The sequence below is a fragment of the Dendrobium catenatum genome, unplaced genomic scaffold (assembly GCF_001605985.2).
Source record: "Dendrobium catenatum unplaced genomic scaffold, ASM160598v2 fragScaff_scaffold_1416, whole genome shotgun sequence".
In the NCBI taxonomy this organism is placed as follows: Eukaryota; Viridiplantae; Streptophyta; class Magnoliopsida; order Asparagales; family Orchidaceae; genus Dendrobium; species Dendrobium catenatum.
This window is the reverse complement of record NW_021319878.1, coordinates 235,957-250,907: the sequence shown is the minus strand read 5'-3', so window position 1 is coordinate 250,907 and position 14,951 is coordinate 235,957. Positions and strand designations below refer to the sequence as shown.

Here is a 14,951-nt window from a genome sequence, read left to right as displayed (position 1 = left end):
CACCAATACCATGGATCGAAAGTCCATTTCGGGATTATGCACCTTCTTGGGCCCAAATCTCATCTCGTGGTCCATCAAAAAGCAAGTCACGGTTGCAAAATCTTCTATCAAAGTAGAATATAGATCTCTATCGGCTGCCATTTCAGAGGTCTTCTGACTCCGTCAGCTAGTTGTAGAACTACATATTCCACATCTATCCCCGACCACGAATCACTGCAACAATGTTTCCGCCATAGCTCTCTCAAAGAATCCCATCTTGCACCCCAAAATCAAACATATAGAGATTGACTACCACTTCATTCAGCAATACATTGGGACTGGTGACATAACACTTACTCATATCTCCTCAACGGATCAAATCGCTGATATTCTAACAAAGCCTTTCTCCATCAATCGGTGTAACGCCCTTCACAGCAAATTAATCATTCAACCTTCGAATGATATATTAATTTGAGGGAGGCAGTTAGCATTACTTCCCTCTAGTTGTTATGTATTTACCTTTATGTCATTGTATTCTTATAAATACACTTGCTGTACCGCTTTAATGAATATGAATTACTTTTTCTTTCAATTCTTTTCTCTCTGCCTTTTCCGCCCAAGGAGCTAGATCCTTGGCTGCAGTTCTCTCAGTTTTAAGTAGTCAGATATAACAAAATGGAATTAAATAAAAGTGATTTCACATTGCCTATGTTATGATTATTTTGTTTTCTTATTTCCCAGTGTCGATATATATTGACTATTAAATTATTAGCTAGTCTGGCTGAAAATTAAGAAGATTAATTAGAAAGCTATTAAGTCAGATGTATTACATTAATAAACTATAATTTTTCTTAGATTAATTGGTGATTTTTGAGGTTTTATTTAATTAATAATGTTTAACTATATTCATCATTTTTTCCTTTGGAATGAAAATGTTGACCCCTATACCTCAAACCACGTGATAAAGGACCCAAACTGCTGAATAAAGCAATATGTACCTTGGCACCGCACGTCACTTGAAGAGTCAAACAACTCCTGATTATTAAATGGACGACGTCGTTGCGATCAGGATACTGAATTCTATTGGGTCGAGGACCCTCACAATAGAATCGGATGAGACCGGTCAAAAGGGATGACCAACACCCGAAATTAAAGCGCGAGGCTGATCAAACAATGTCGGATCGACAAATGGACTTTACCGTTGCGTCCGGAATAATGCCATCCTCTAAAATTTGTATTTTTTTGTTTATTCAATTTGAAGCACTCATATTGGTGGCACATATCTCGAGGCAATCCTAATATAATGCAAGGGCGCACACATCGAGGAAATTTGCCTCTACGGAGACGACATGACGTCCGATTGCCAAACGGATGGCACCGTTGCGTCCGGAACATCGTCGACATTAAGTGTCTACATTTTATTTGATCAAATTGGATCGTTTGAGGTGGTGTCGCAAATTTCAAAGTGCGATTCAAATATAATAATATGTATTTAGAGGAAATTAATTCTCGACGACAGCTGAATGACGTCCGATTGACAAACGGACTTCGTCGGTGCATCCGGAGTGCCGTCAACACCCTAAATGCACTATCAATTAATTTAATTTTGATAATCGATGAATTCGACACGTTAAACGAGGTGAAATACACACTAATTTTGAGGCGAATGCACACATTACTAGGCGAAGGCATCTTAATCGAAACCTTTTGGAGGGGGTTATCACACTTCCACCAATCTGATTTATCAATTAATTAAATAATAATATTTTATTATTTAATATTATTATTAGGTCTAATAAAATCAGAAGTCAGAACTAATCTCAAATCTCAAATTAATGTTCTTTCCTCGTTCTGTTGAAGTTTTGCTCAGAAATCACGCAAATCCTGCCGGTTGCCTCGAATGGATACGTGGGGTGGTCTTAAGACAGGAATCAATGTTGTTTAAGGATTGGAAGATACTCACTGGAAAGCTCTCACGCCCTTCTTCCCCATAGCTTACGACAAATCTAAAAACTCCTTCCTCCCAGAGCTTTTAGAGTTGGTCTCCCTTTGATTTCCTGAACCAGATCCCTTGCTTCAAACCCCGTCTCCAAACCTCTATCAAAGCAACTCCCGTTTGTCCCTGCTCCAAGCTCGTCAATGCCTGTGCCTCTAAACCGAACTCCATAAGAATCTCCACTCAATCCATCCTCCCTACCATGGCTTATTCCGAAGTCAAGAAGCCCAGGTCAGCTCCGCTCAAGGCCGGACGTCTTTAGCTACAGCCGAAACCTCAGTCTAGCCGTACCCATCCTTCAGATCAACCTCACGGCTGTCCTCTTCAACCCAGGTTGCTTAGTCCGGCGAAACAACCAACCCTCCATCCACTTGAGCCAAAATCCTGGCCGAACAACCCCTTATTCAAATCTTCCTTGCCCGACACCTCTATTCTGTCTAACTTCACTGCACCCTTCTCCCGTCTCTACACGACCACTGTAGCTTCTCCTCACAACGATCTTTTCTCATTTACTTTCATCGAATAGCAGCTTTTGCATGCAATATATTCCCTCTCCACATGTTTTTTCACGTGAGATTGAAACAGAATCTTAAAAAAAAAAAATCATCTCGTCTTCTTCTTAGTAAAGTAGAGCGTCTTTTTTTTTGTGGAAAATTTGGGGCCTAAGCCCTTGTATTACTATGGAAAAAAGAGAACATACAAGTAAAAAGGGAAAGGTAAAATTACAATCAGCTAAAACTAAAAAAATAAAGTTTAGCTGGGAAAGCAATATAAAAAGATCTCAAAAACTATACCACCAAAACAAACCGAAGAAACTATAAGAGGCCAAAATGTGGTATAAACTTCAAAACTTCTTCAGCACTTCATGAAAGGTCGTCATGAAGCAGGACTCAGGCGCTGCAGTCAATACGAAGTCCCAAAATCCCCTGGTTGCCACGCAGACCCTCCTAGGGGAGAAAGGTCTGCAGCTATCATTATTGTGCTAAAAAAATTCCCAACCGTTAGCAGCAAAAAACAATCCACCCGAATGATTCAGTGAATCCACCATGCAGCAAACCAGCAGGCAAACAACCTGCACCAGAATCTCGAAGGGACATTGCAAAGAAATAGAGTAGATTTGTACCAATAGCATGAAGGAAAGTGAAACACATAACCCAACAGTTAGTCAAACATTTCCAGAGCCAAACTGGAGGGCACGTTATCATTTTCCCAAAAAATCCCATGAGTTCTTCCATTTCAGAACCTTTTCAAACATATTCCTCTTTATGTTAAGCAGTAAGGTAGTATGACAGAGAGAGGAGTTTCCAAACCTTCTGCTATTACGCTCTTTCCAAATGTGATAAATGGCACAACAAGTCATAATTTTGTAAAAAAATTTAACCTCGGCATTTCCTTTAAACTCAGATTTTACACAATCCAAAATCTGCAAAATATTGGGCTTAAGAAGAAAACTTTGTAATCCAGGAATGAGAGCAGTAATGATATAGAATGAATAGGAACATTCAAAAAATAAATAAGTAACATATTATTTGTGTAAAAAACAAAGACTGCAAATATCCGGCACAGAAATGTTCCTGATTTGAAGAGCGTATGCAGTTTTCAATCCCCCCATTAATGCCAACCACACAAAAATCGAATGTTTAATGATATTCCTTTTGGGCCACAAGTTTGTGCCAAGAACAATTAGGAATATCCGAATAATACTCCTCAATGAAACTATTGAACTTATAGTTTGAACCGTTTTTCCAAAACAGACAAGGACCAGCTACCCCATCAATATTAAAATTCCCACAAGCAGTCCTCAAATGCATCGAAAAATCTTATGGAAAAACCCAGTGAGAAGAAGAAATGAGGTCTTTCTAGAGGCAATCCGGAATCACCTCATTATAATTACCTCCTAAATATTTAGAGATAGTGGCATTGTTGCACCAGTGGTCCCATCTCAAAGAGATAGGAGCATTGTGAGTAATTTTAAATTGAAAACTAGCTTTCACACCAACAGCAGTCTCACAAATTAACATAATTCCATAGTTTAGAGGCATAAGCAGGTGGAGGTCTCCAAGGAGACCTATATCTATAGAGAAGCCAAGTACAGAGAGGGGAAGGGAAATTATACATCATAAAGATGACAGAACATTTATAGGCAAATTCCAACGCAAAAATGGAAGGGATACCCATACCCCCCTTATATTTCGGCCTACAGATTTTGTCTCAAGACACCATATGCATCTTATTAGAAATATGAGAATCACCAAAAAATAAAAACCTAGAACTAGTTTTTTTAACATATTTGTAGACAATTTTAGGAAGAATGACCCCCCTTATCCAGTAGGCAATGGTGTTATGGATAGTGAATTTGATGTATTGAAGCCTACCAGCAAATGACAACAAGTTCGCCTTCCAACCATTCATTTTCTTGTTAACACTATCCATAAGAGGCAATAATCTTCAATTTTCAGCTTGTAGAAAGACAGAGGGATACCCAGATAAGTGATTTTAGAGATAATGTTGTGAATTGAGAGGACTTGACAAATCTTCGTGGTGTTTCTCAAATGTTTTGGAAACATAATAGCACTTTTGACATAATTAATATGGAGACCTGAAGCATTGGCAAAATCACTTAAAATGTTAGCCAGCAAGTTACAATTATCAATGGTGGCCTCCCAAAAAATCAGCACATCATCTGTATATAACAAATGATTAATAGAATAATCCTCAAAAGAAATTCCCCTAAAGCCCCTCCCCTAAGGAGATTAGAGAAAGCGCCCATAACCAAACAAAAGAGATAAGGACTAATAGGGCAACCCTGCCTTATCTCTGCAGAAGAAGAGAAATACCCCTCAAGGGCTCCATTAAGCACAATAGAAAAATTGACAAAAGGCTTTAATCCAGTTTACAAAGAGGTTGGGAAAACCTTTTTGTAGAAGTCTAGCTAACAAGAATTCACTGGAAACAGAGTCAAAAGCTTTTTTGACATCAAGCTTATCACAGAAAAAATTACCTCTTATTCTTGCCAGCATAAGCAAGGATGTCACTAGCAAGAAGGATATTGTCGGTGGAGACTCTAGATTTGACGAAGCCCGCTTGATTGTCCATGACAATCAAGTTCATAACCGGCTTTAATCTTTCAGCAATAACCTTAGCAATAATTTTGTAAAGAGAGTTACACAAGGCAATCGGCCTATGATCAGAAATAGCAATAGCATTTTTGTTCTTTGGGATGATAGCAAGAGCCGTGGCTTTAACTCCATTAGGCATATAACATTTTTGAAAGAAAGATCTAATATCTCTACAAACTAAAGGACCAATGATGTGCCAAGCCGTTTTATAAAAATAAAAATTAAACCCGTCCGGGCCAGGAGTAGAATTGGAAGACCCATGAAAACCACCTTTTTAATCTCATCGTCCAACACAGCAGAGGTACAGGAATAAGCAAAGCTGTCGGGTAGCATAGACCCAATGGGAAAGATTTCCAGCCGCAAGAAAGCTGGTGGAACAGGGTTATAGAGTTCTTAGAAGTAATCATAGTAATGGTGGAAATAACATCTGAACTAGAAGAAGAGGGATTGCTAGCAAGCAAATTCACAACTGATTTGTTACCACCCCTCCTAGTTCGAATTTTAGAAAAAAGGAACTTCAAATCATCCTCTCCATATTTCAACCAATTCACCTTAGCTCTATGAATTATCCAAGAAGTATGCATAGAGTTGAAATTGGCTAATTCAGTAGTGATCTCCTTATAGGATAAATTTAAAACCGGATTATTGTGATCCACTTGAAGCTTGCCCAACAGAAGTTCTTATTTTTAGACAAATACTCTAAATGTCTCTTGATACAGGTAGAAGACGACCAAATCTCTTTTTTGATGCTACCTTTTAAAAGTTTTAGAGAGCTACAGAAGTGGGATAAAGGATTACCAACATAGGGTTTAGAAAAAACCTCAACAAGATGATCCCAATAACTATCAAGCTTAGTCCAGTAGTTTTTAAAAAGAAACCTGTGATGCATCTGAAAATTCAAACTGGAATGGAGAATAATAGGGCAGTGGTCTGAGCAGGAGGGGTTTTGAATTGAGCAATACAAATCAGCAAAGGCATCCAACCACCCCTCATTCACAAGAACTTGGTCTAGTTTAATGTGTATAGGCTTGTCAGAGCGTTGATTAAACTAAGTGTATTTAAAACCAAGAGTTAAGGTCATTCAGACCATTGCTGAAAATTATATTATTTAAGTCAGTCAAGGCAGAGAGAGTAATAGGAGTACCCCCCCCAATTTTTAGATGCAAATCGACAACAATTGAAGTCCCTAATAAGAGCCCAAGAGAGATGATTAGAAGGAGCAATCTGAGCAATAAAATCCCACAAATTCTTGCGTTGAATAGCACTATTAGAGGAATATATGGCAGAAAGCTGCATAATAGGTTGGTTAGCAACACAAATAATACAAGAAATTAAATGAGAGGAAATCAGAGAAGGCTTGAAACTTAGTTTGGATGCATTCCATTTTATCCAAATCCGGCCTAAAGAGTTAAGAGCAAAGCTGTGACAGCTAGCTTCGTTCACGAAAAGAGAGTGAGAGGAGTCAAAGAAAGGATCCTGTAAAGATAGTACATTGATCCTATTCTCCAAAATGCAAACCTCACGCCGCCATGGGTGGGAAAGACATTAATGATTCTGATTTGCTTGGGTTTTTTTAGACTGCTTCTCCCTTGCAGGTTTCTTAGCGACGACACTAGAGGTTAGTTGTTTACTCTTTCCCAAATTTTTAGAATGATCAGAGTGAGAGTATCCCAATTTTCTCTCCATATGCTCTGATGCTTCATTTTGCTGACTTTGATCATCCTCAATAGTTAAAGCTTCAAATCTATTGGGAGATGTTATAGCTTTAGGTAAAGATGTAGATAAAGTGTTCTGGGTGCTAGAAGAGGAGGAGTTAGCCTAATGAGGCGAGTTTAGATTAGGAATGCCTGAAACAATCGCATCTTCAGAAAAATGAGGCTTACTCAAAGGGATATTTCCAATAATAACATCAGTTTTAAATGGAGAATTTTTAGGGGTGGGAGAGTGTGGATGGTAGTGTAAAGGTTGACCTAAAGCATTGGTGCTGATAGCCTTAGTTTGACTGGAAGGTTCAGTAATGGTTTTTGCCACTTCAGGATTGTCCACATTAACCTCAGACTGCCTATTCTGAGGTTTAGATTTAGCTCGGTATCGGGCCTGCCTGCTAAAACTCCTTCCACGATTTACCTCTTTAGCCTTGGCATTATCATTAACACCATGTTGAGGTTTTGACGGACATGAAGATGCAAAATGCATTAAAGACTTACAGTGGTCACATGGAAACGGATGCCATTCATACTGAACTTTCAGGCTAACATCGTCACCGTCCAAAGAGACATGAATCACCTCCGGGAAGGTGGTGAGATTATCAACCAGAACACAAATTCTTGCATATGTGAGTCTTGCCTTTTGCTCAGTGAGTTTATCCGCAACAACCGGAATCCCGATCTTGCTAGCAATGCGAGAGATCCTCCCCTCAGAATTCCAATATGCTAGAGGTAAGTCGTGGATTTTCACCCAAATAGGAACAGAGGAAAATTCCTCTCTCTTAGGGATGAACTTTGGATGCCATTTTTGGAATATGAACGGTTTTCTCAACAGAAACCACACTCCTCTCGACCACACAATGTCGAAATCTTCCCGACAAGAAAACCGAAAAAGGAAGAAGCCATCATTTAACGAAAGAAGCTGAACAGAACCTGACAAGCTCCAAGTCTTTTTAATGGCACCCAATAAAGCTTCATAAAATGGCCTTCGCCCAATCGAATAGCCAACCAAGCATAAATTCCAATCTTCACATCTCCTTTGCTCAATTTTTCACACGAGAAGGGAATAACTTCGGGCTTCGAAGGATGATGAGAAAAAAGCAAGAGTTTTTGAGGTACTGACCTCTAGTGCAAAAACTTGACTCAAGTTCTTAGGAGTCAAGCTGGCCAAGCTGCCAACAAGCGGACAGAGAGGGGGGAAATCAGATGGAAGAAGAGAGGTGTCCACGAAGAAGAGGAGAAAATTTCCTCCGGCAACGCCGGAGGAGGAGATCGAGAAGAGAAATCAGCATGAGGCGGCACTAGGGCAGGAGAGAAACCCTAGAGCACTCCAGTTCTTCCCATCTCTTTTCGCTCTTACATCCATACAGCCCTCAACTTAAGTAGAGCATCTTAATGGTAGCAGCTTTCATTATTTCAAATTTCAGAGTATGATATCATGTCCTGGGAAATTACTGTGTAGTAAAAAAAAGGGTGGGGGAAGGCATCAATGCTTTAAATAGTCCATATTAAGTTTCTACATAAAGATTCTCACAAGTTTTAGATGACAGGTGTTGATTTAAGATTGCCCATACATTTCAAATTCAAAGTTATTGGATTTTCAACTATCTGAGTACATTTGACCCATGTGATATCAGGTTGCCTTGTTTAAAATCAAAAGTTAGCTGCATAATTTGGCCCACTCAACTGAACCCTCCCTTTTCTCTCATATTGGCTGAACATATCTCAATCTGCTATTTAAAAAAAAAAAAGGGAAGCATAGAAATAGTAAATTAGTAATATTGCTTGTCCATCTCATTATTTTATTCTATCATTAATACTGTTTATTTCATTTATTGCCGTTATTTATTGTAAAAAAAAGCTTTTTTAGTGATTATTATTGATGTATATATAAGAAAAGAAAAAGAGAAAGAGGAGTTAAAAAAAAAGAAGCAAAAAAAGAGAAAAAGAAAGAAAAAAAAAGAGAGAAGATATTCAAAAGAGAGAGAGAGAGAGAGTTTCATTTTTTTGCTTCTCACCGTCACACCGACAACCCTGTGAAGGTACGAATTTTTTTAAACTCAAAACCTCGAGAGCCCATTTCAGAGTTTGCGGCGGACCGAAAAATCGCCCATGCACGCCTTTGTTGCGCGTGGTGGGATGGGACCCCGGTGCGGCGCCTACGATGAGGCAGGTAATCACCTAAAACTTTACTTCAATGTTCGTGGCAGATCGAAAAACCACCCATGCATGCCTTTGTTGTGCGTGGTGGGATGGGACCCCGGTGCAGCACCTACGGCGAGGTGGGGTCGCTCATAAGTACCTCCGATCGGGGGGAAATCAAAAATTGCTTTTCAAATAAAATACTTTTTAAAACCTCATGCACGCCTTTGTTGGCGTGGTGGATAAAAAAAATCACCACCGCGATGTCTCACAAACACCAACCGTGCACGTCTTTGTTAACGTGACGGATAGGTGGCCTCTTAGTTTTTCCCCTAAACGAGGGAGACGCCGGGAGGCTTTCGAATTTTTGTCCGAAAAGGACAAGGACTTAGACAACAACATGGGACATTATTTGTACTTGGACTTGTAAATTAAAGGAACATTAAATGCTACTTGAACTATAACTTGAATAAAGAGGAAGAATTTGAACTTGAACTCAACAAAACTATGAGGACTTGACTATGAACTTGTGCAGAGGACAAGAACTTGGATCAAATCACATTGAACTTAACTTGAACCTGAATTGGAACTTAAATGAACCACAAAAAAGGCTTGAACTTCAATCAAATTCGACCGAGAACTTGGACTTGAAATGAGCCTAGACATCAAACTAAAAATGTGATACATGATATGATATTTAAGGTGATATCATATTTGGTGAGTTAATATGTCCAAATCAAAGGAAAGAAAGAACATACAAGACTTGCAACGAATGTAGAGCCTCACTCACAAATCATGACGAAGAATCATGCAATCAAGTACAAGTTAGTGATCAAGTGGAGTAGCCGCAAACTTTCAACATGACATGTTTATAATCAATGGCAAATGAAGGAAAATCATCTCAATTTGAATGAAGACACTAATAAACATGCAAGTGGGATGATGATATGCTAACAGAATATGCTTGGGGGAGTTGTAATGGGTATAACTTAAATACAACAATCAAGCTCCAAGAAGATACATCAAAGAAAATGATCAAATGCAAATGAACAAGCAATATGAATAGGACTTCTAATTTACACAGAAATAATGTAAAGCCAGTGGTGTTGATATCAGTCAGCCTACAAATCTATGTAAATAAGTCTGAAGGCACTAAGAGGTGGAGCCATCAATGAATGCAATCTATTCACAAGCAAAGGTTGATTGGAAAGTATAATGATATGATTGCAATCAAGACACGAAATTTCATTGAGATATCAATATGGCATCACATTGATTGGGATGAACATGTTATTAATCAAATTTGCTACACAACATCTGAACCATCTTCACATGGCAGTGGAAGATTTATGATGTTCAACAAGGCTCATCCACCATTAACAATCAACAATGGTTGTAAAGAATACGATGACCTACTTGCGGACAATAATAATTAGCATACAATGAGTGTAGTAGTTTTCCCAAAACTCGATAATCGTCTAAACCACAAGCAAAGGTTGATGAAGAGCAAGAAAAATCAAATGATTCTTAAGCACCACGAAGAAGGAAAAAATTTTAGATGAATACACAAACATCAAGTTCAAAGTGACACATAATCCTTCCATAATTGATATCAGTCGACATGCAAGCAAATATAGGAGATTCCTCCAATCAACATACAAAGAAACCAATGATAAAAGCAGGAGACTCATTAGTACACTACGATCCACCTACAGAAAGCAACAAGTAGTGCACGATAATCTACATGTACGAAGTAACAAACAACTATATTTAGAAGCTGCTACGCCACACCACCGGATCTGTAACCTTTGTACAAGAAGATAGAATGCATCAACAAAGTCTGAAGTAAATGCCCCCGTACGTGCATCGTAGTTTGTATACACATAGGTACACTAAAAGGGGGGGGGGGGGGGTATATAATCAAGAACCTGTATGGGCCCCGACGAGCATGTTGTTGATACACACGTAATATCTAGGGATGCTATGCGGGTCAATAAATTCGAACCCGATCCTCCTAAGTAATAGGAGTCGACAAGATTCAATAAATAATTACAAAATACCCTTAAACACCCACAAGGGCCACGACGAGCGTGTTATTGGTACACACACGACGTCTAGGGATGCTGTGCGGGTTAATAAATTCAAACCCGGTCCTCCTAAGTAATAGGAGTCGACAATGTTCAATAAATAATTACAAAATGCCCACAAACACCCGCATGGGCCCCGACGAGCATATTATTAGTACACACATGACGTCTAGTGATACTATCCGGGTCGATAAGTGAATTCAAGTTCGAACCCGATCCTTCTATATGGATCAGTAGGAGTTGACAGGGTTCAAACCATCAAACAAATAAACGATCATGACGATTGATATACTTGTTTTAATACATTTATATTAGGTCTTCAAGACCTATAATCAAAATAATTCACTAATAAATGCACAAAGCCTACGAGAAACCCGATCCTCGATCAACAACTTGGTCGAGTTGACAAGGTTCAGTCTATAAATGAAAATGCCCCCAAACACCCACATGGGCCCCTACGAGCGTGTTATTGGTACACACGTAACGTATAGGGATGCTGTGAGGGTTGATAAGTGAATTCAAGTTCGGACCCGATCCTTCTATACGAATCTATAGGAGTCGACAGGGTTCGAACCTTCAAACAAATATATGATTGTGGCGACCGGTGTATTGGTTTTAATACATTCATACTAGGCCTTCAAGGCCTATAACAATATGAATTCACTAATAAAGGCACAAAGCCTACCAAACCCGATCCCCTATCGGCAAGTCGATAGGTTCGATAAGGTTCAAGACATAAATATTTTCAAATGACCCATAACATCCCGATGATGGCCGTGTTGAATGCAGATCTCAACCGGAGGGGTTTACAAATATTTTTCAAAGTGCCTCCCACAAGTCCACTCAAATATCCAAACTCCACAAATCCCAAAGTCTAAATATTTAAAAATTTGAAATAAACTATCAATCACTCAAAGAAAAATCCATCCACCCTCCGCAATAGTTTGCCGGGGTGGACAAATCAAAATTTACTTCAGCTCACAAAGAGCCAAATGCCTAGTCAAAAATATCACTGAGATCCATTCTCAAACAATCTCCTGCCAATAAGGACGTGGTACGTGTCATGTAACTGGTGGTTTCGCTACCAAATGGCAGCGCAGGATAAACGGTTATAACCCGGGGTCCTCTGAACCGAGTGGTTTTGCCGCCAAATGGCACCACGAAATACTAGTTATTGACAGAGCCAATATGCTCCTTAATGGCATCAAATCCTTGAGATATAAATCAATAGGATATGATTGATAGGGCACAAAGCCCTCTGTCTGCTAAGGTGGATTCAAATTTGTCTTCTTAGGCAAACATCTAACCCAGGTCTACAAGGTCCCCTTGGACGAAACAACCCATGGCTGCCGACAAGGATCATTTTATCAGGTTGGGTCGATTACCTCCTCTGACTAAGTAGACCAGGGACCACGATGGCCCGAGACGACAGAACCACGGGATCTTGATCGGGTCTATCATCCATTCCCCCACCATCCGCTTTAAGTGCAAGATGGTGTAATTTTCAATTTTGAATATCAAATCTCTAAATTTTCCAATCCTCTAAATTCCTAAATTCTTCAATCAGTTCAAATGCCCATTGCTGCTATTATATACCAGATAATACGTATATCCTACATATCTGATTGACGACTAGCCTTAATCGAAAGTTCTTTCTCATTATCGGGAGGGGTAATTAACTATAGGGACTTGCGCCTATAGGAAACCAGAACTCGGATCATAAAGTCCTCGCAAAATGAGGGCGAAATCTTTGGGTAGTGTCTTATCTACAAACCCATCTGCCTTCCAAAATTTACCCTGGAACTTATCCGTTAAAACTCCATCGCCAAAGAAAGCACAACAGTGCGGGCGAAGGCCGGGGCCGAATTTTCGGAGCCCACAAAAAATTTGGATTTTTGCAAGTTTTTATTCAAAATAATGTTAGGAAAATTAAGAGATCTTATAAAATAAGTCTAGAATAAAATGTAGCAGTTTTTTCTCTATACATATCCATACAAAATGATTAATTAAATTAATAATTTTTTAGTGAAAACGTTCTGATAGATTTGAATTTTTTTGGCAAAGGAATTTCATTTAACAATTTCATTATATTAGCTAGATTACTAATATTAAAATTGTTAAGCTCCATTTGGCCAAAGAAAAAAAAAAAAGATAAAGCGTAGATCTCTAGGCATTCTGAAAGTTTGAACTATAGCTAGCTAGAGCTTGAATCTAGTTGATTTGATTGGATCAGTGCCCAATTATATTAAATGATAAAGACATTGATTATTCTAAAAACAGTAAAACACATATTTAAGTGTGTTTATGTGTCCTGTTGTAATTGGTAAAGAAATTGTATAAGCTGTGTCTATAAATATAGTCTTGTCTTGTACTGTTGGGCATTCCTCAATCAATAAAATTTTCTCTATTTTGTGTCTTCTTCCCGTTGTCTTTCCTGTGTGCTTCATCGCCCTACAGGTTAACATGGTATCAGAGCGGGACTTCTCCAGGTTCTAAATTTTTTTTTTCCTCTCTTCTCCGCTTCTGTCGTTTATCGATCGTTCTCCATGGTCGATCAATCGGCTTCCTCCCATTTAGGAACTCCTGCTTCTGATTCCTCTTCTCTCACTGTGATAACTCCTCAACTCAAATTCTTGATCAGTAATATCAAGAATCTTGTTCCTTCCTCTCTTACGGCAGACAACTATCCCCTATGGAGATCTCAGGTGGAAAAGATCTTTAGTGCAAATGGCTTCATGGGTTTCTTGGACGGATCTCTTTCTCTTACCGATGCTTCAAATCGTCTTACAGATCAACATCTTGCTTCTGCCTTATGTTCTGTAATCACTCCGACTATTTTACCATACGTTTTATCTCTCACTTCTTGCTTCGAAATTTGGAATACTCTTTCTCTTCGTCTTCAATCCACCACACGATCTCGTATCATTCAACTGAAAAATGATCTCCATCACGTCACCAAAGGTGATCGTTCTATGACCGATTACTTGCTGGACATAAAAGCCAAAGTCGACGCCATGGCTGCTGCTGGCAGTCATATCGATCCCGAAGACGTTGTGTTGTACACACTTAATGGCCTCCCATCATCCTATCACTCCTTCAAGACTGCAATCCGCACAAGTTTACAACCAATTGGCTTAGATGATTTGTACAGTCTTTTGTGTTCTGAAGAACAAAATATTGTTCAAGAAACTGCAAAAGATTTACAATCTTTGCACCTCACGGATACCTCTACAGCTCTCACGGCATCCCGTGGTCGTGGCCGAGGACGATTCAATGCAAGTCGCGGCCGTCGTGGTCGTGGAAATACGTCTACTACCAATCGAGGTGATCGAAATCCTTACCGCAATGTTACCTGTCAAATTTGTCTTAAAACAGGTCACTCGGCTGCTCGTTGTTGGCATCGCAGCGATCTCAATTATACTGCCAACCCTGCGCAAACTGCACTGATCGGCACAACCGATGCTTCCATTCCCTCTGACTGGTTTCTTGATAGTGGAGCTTCAACGCATTTAACAGCCGATCAATCCAACTTGACATCAATGGAGTCATATGACGATAATTCTCAAATTATGATTGGTGATGGCCGTCAGTTCTCAATTCAAAATACGGGTAACGGCATCCTCCCAACTCCATCAGGTAACCTCGTTCTAAATCACATAAATCATGTCCCGAATCTTTCTTTTAATCTACTCTCTGTTTACCAACTTACTCGCGACAATAACTGCATCGTTTGTTTTACTTCTAATGGCTATCAAATAAAGGACCTGAAGACAGGTCACGTTCTTCTTCAAGGCCCTTGCCATAGAGGGTTGTATTCTGTTCGTCCAACCACTCAAATTTCAGATCTTGCTCTGCTGTCCATCAACACCATCCCAGATCTTTGGCATCTGCGACTTGGGCACACGTCCGGATCAACATTAAA

General features: G+C 39.3%; 1 protein-coding gene across 1 annotated transcript; it reads right to left on the bottom strand.

Annotated features, from left to right (window-relative positions):
- Positions 1 to 6,912: 6,912 nt before the first annotated feature.
- LOC110092094 lies at positions 6,913 to 8,166 on the bottom strand. Its single transcript, XM_020816472.1, has 2 exons — positions 8,120 to 8,166; positions 6,913 to 7,786 (listed from the first exon to the last, which is right to left on the bottom strand). Exons 1-2 carry the CDS (start codon positions 8,164 to 8,166, stop codon positions 6,913 to 6,915), a joined length of 921 nt encoding a protein of 306 aa, XP_020672131.1.
- Between the last annotated feature and the right edge of the window lie 6,785 nt (positions 8,167 to 14,951).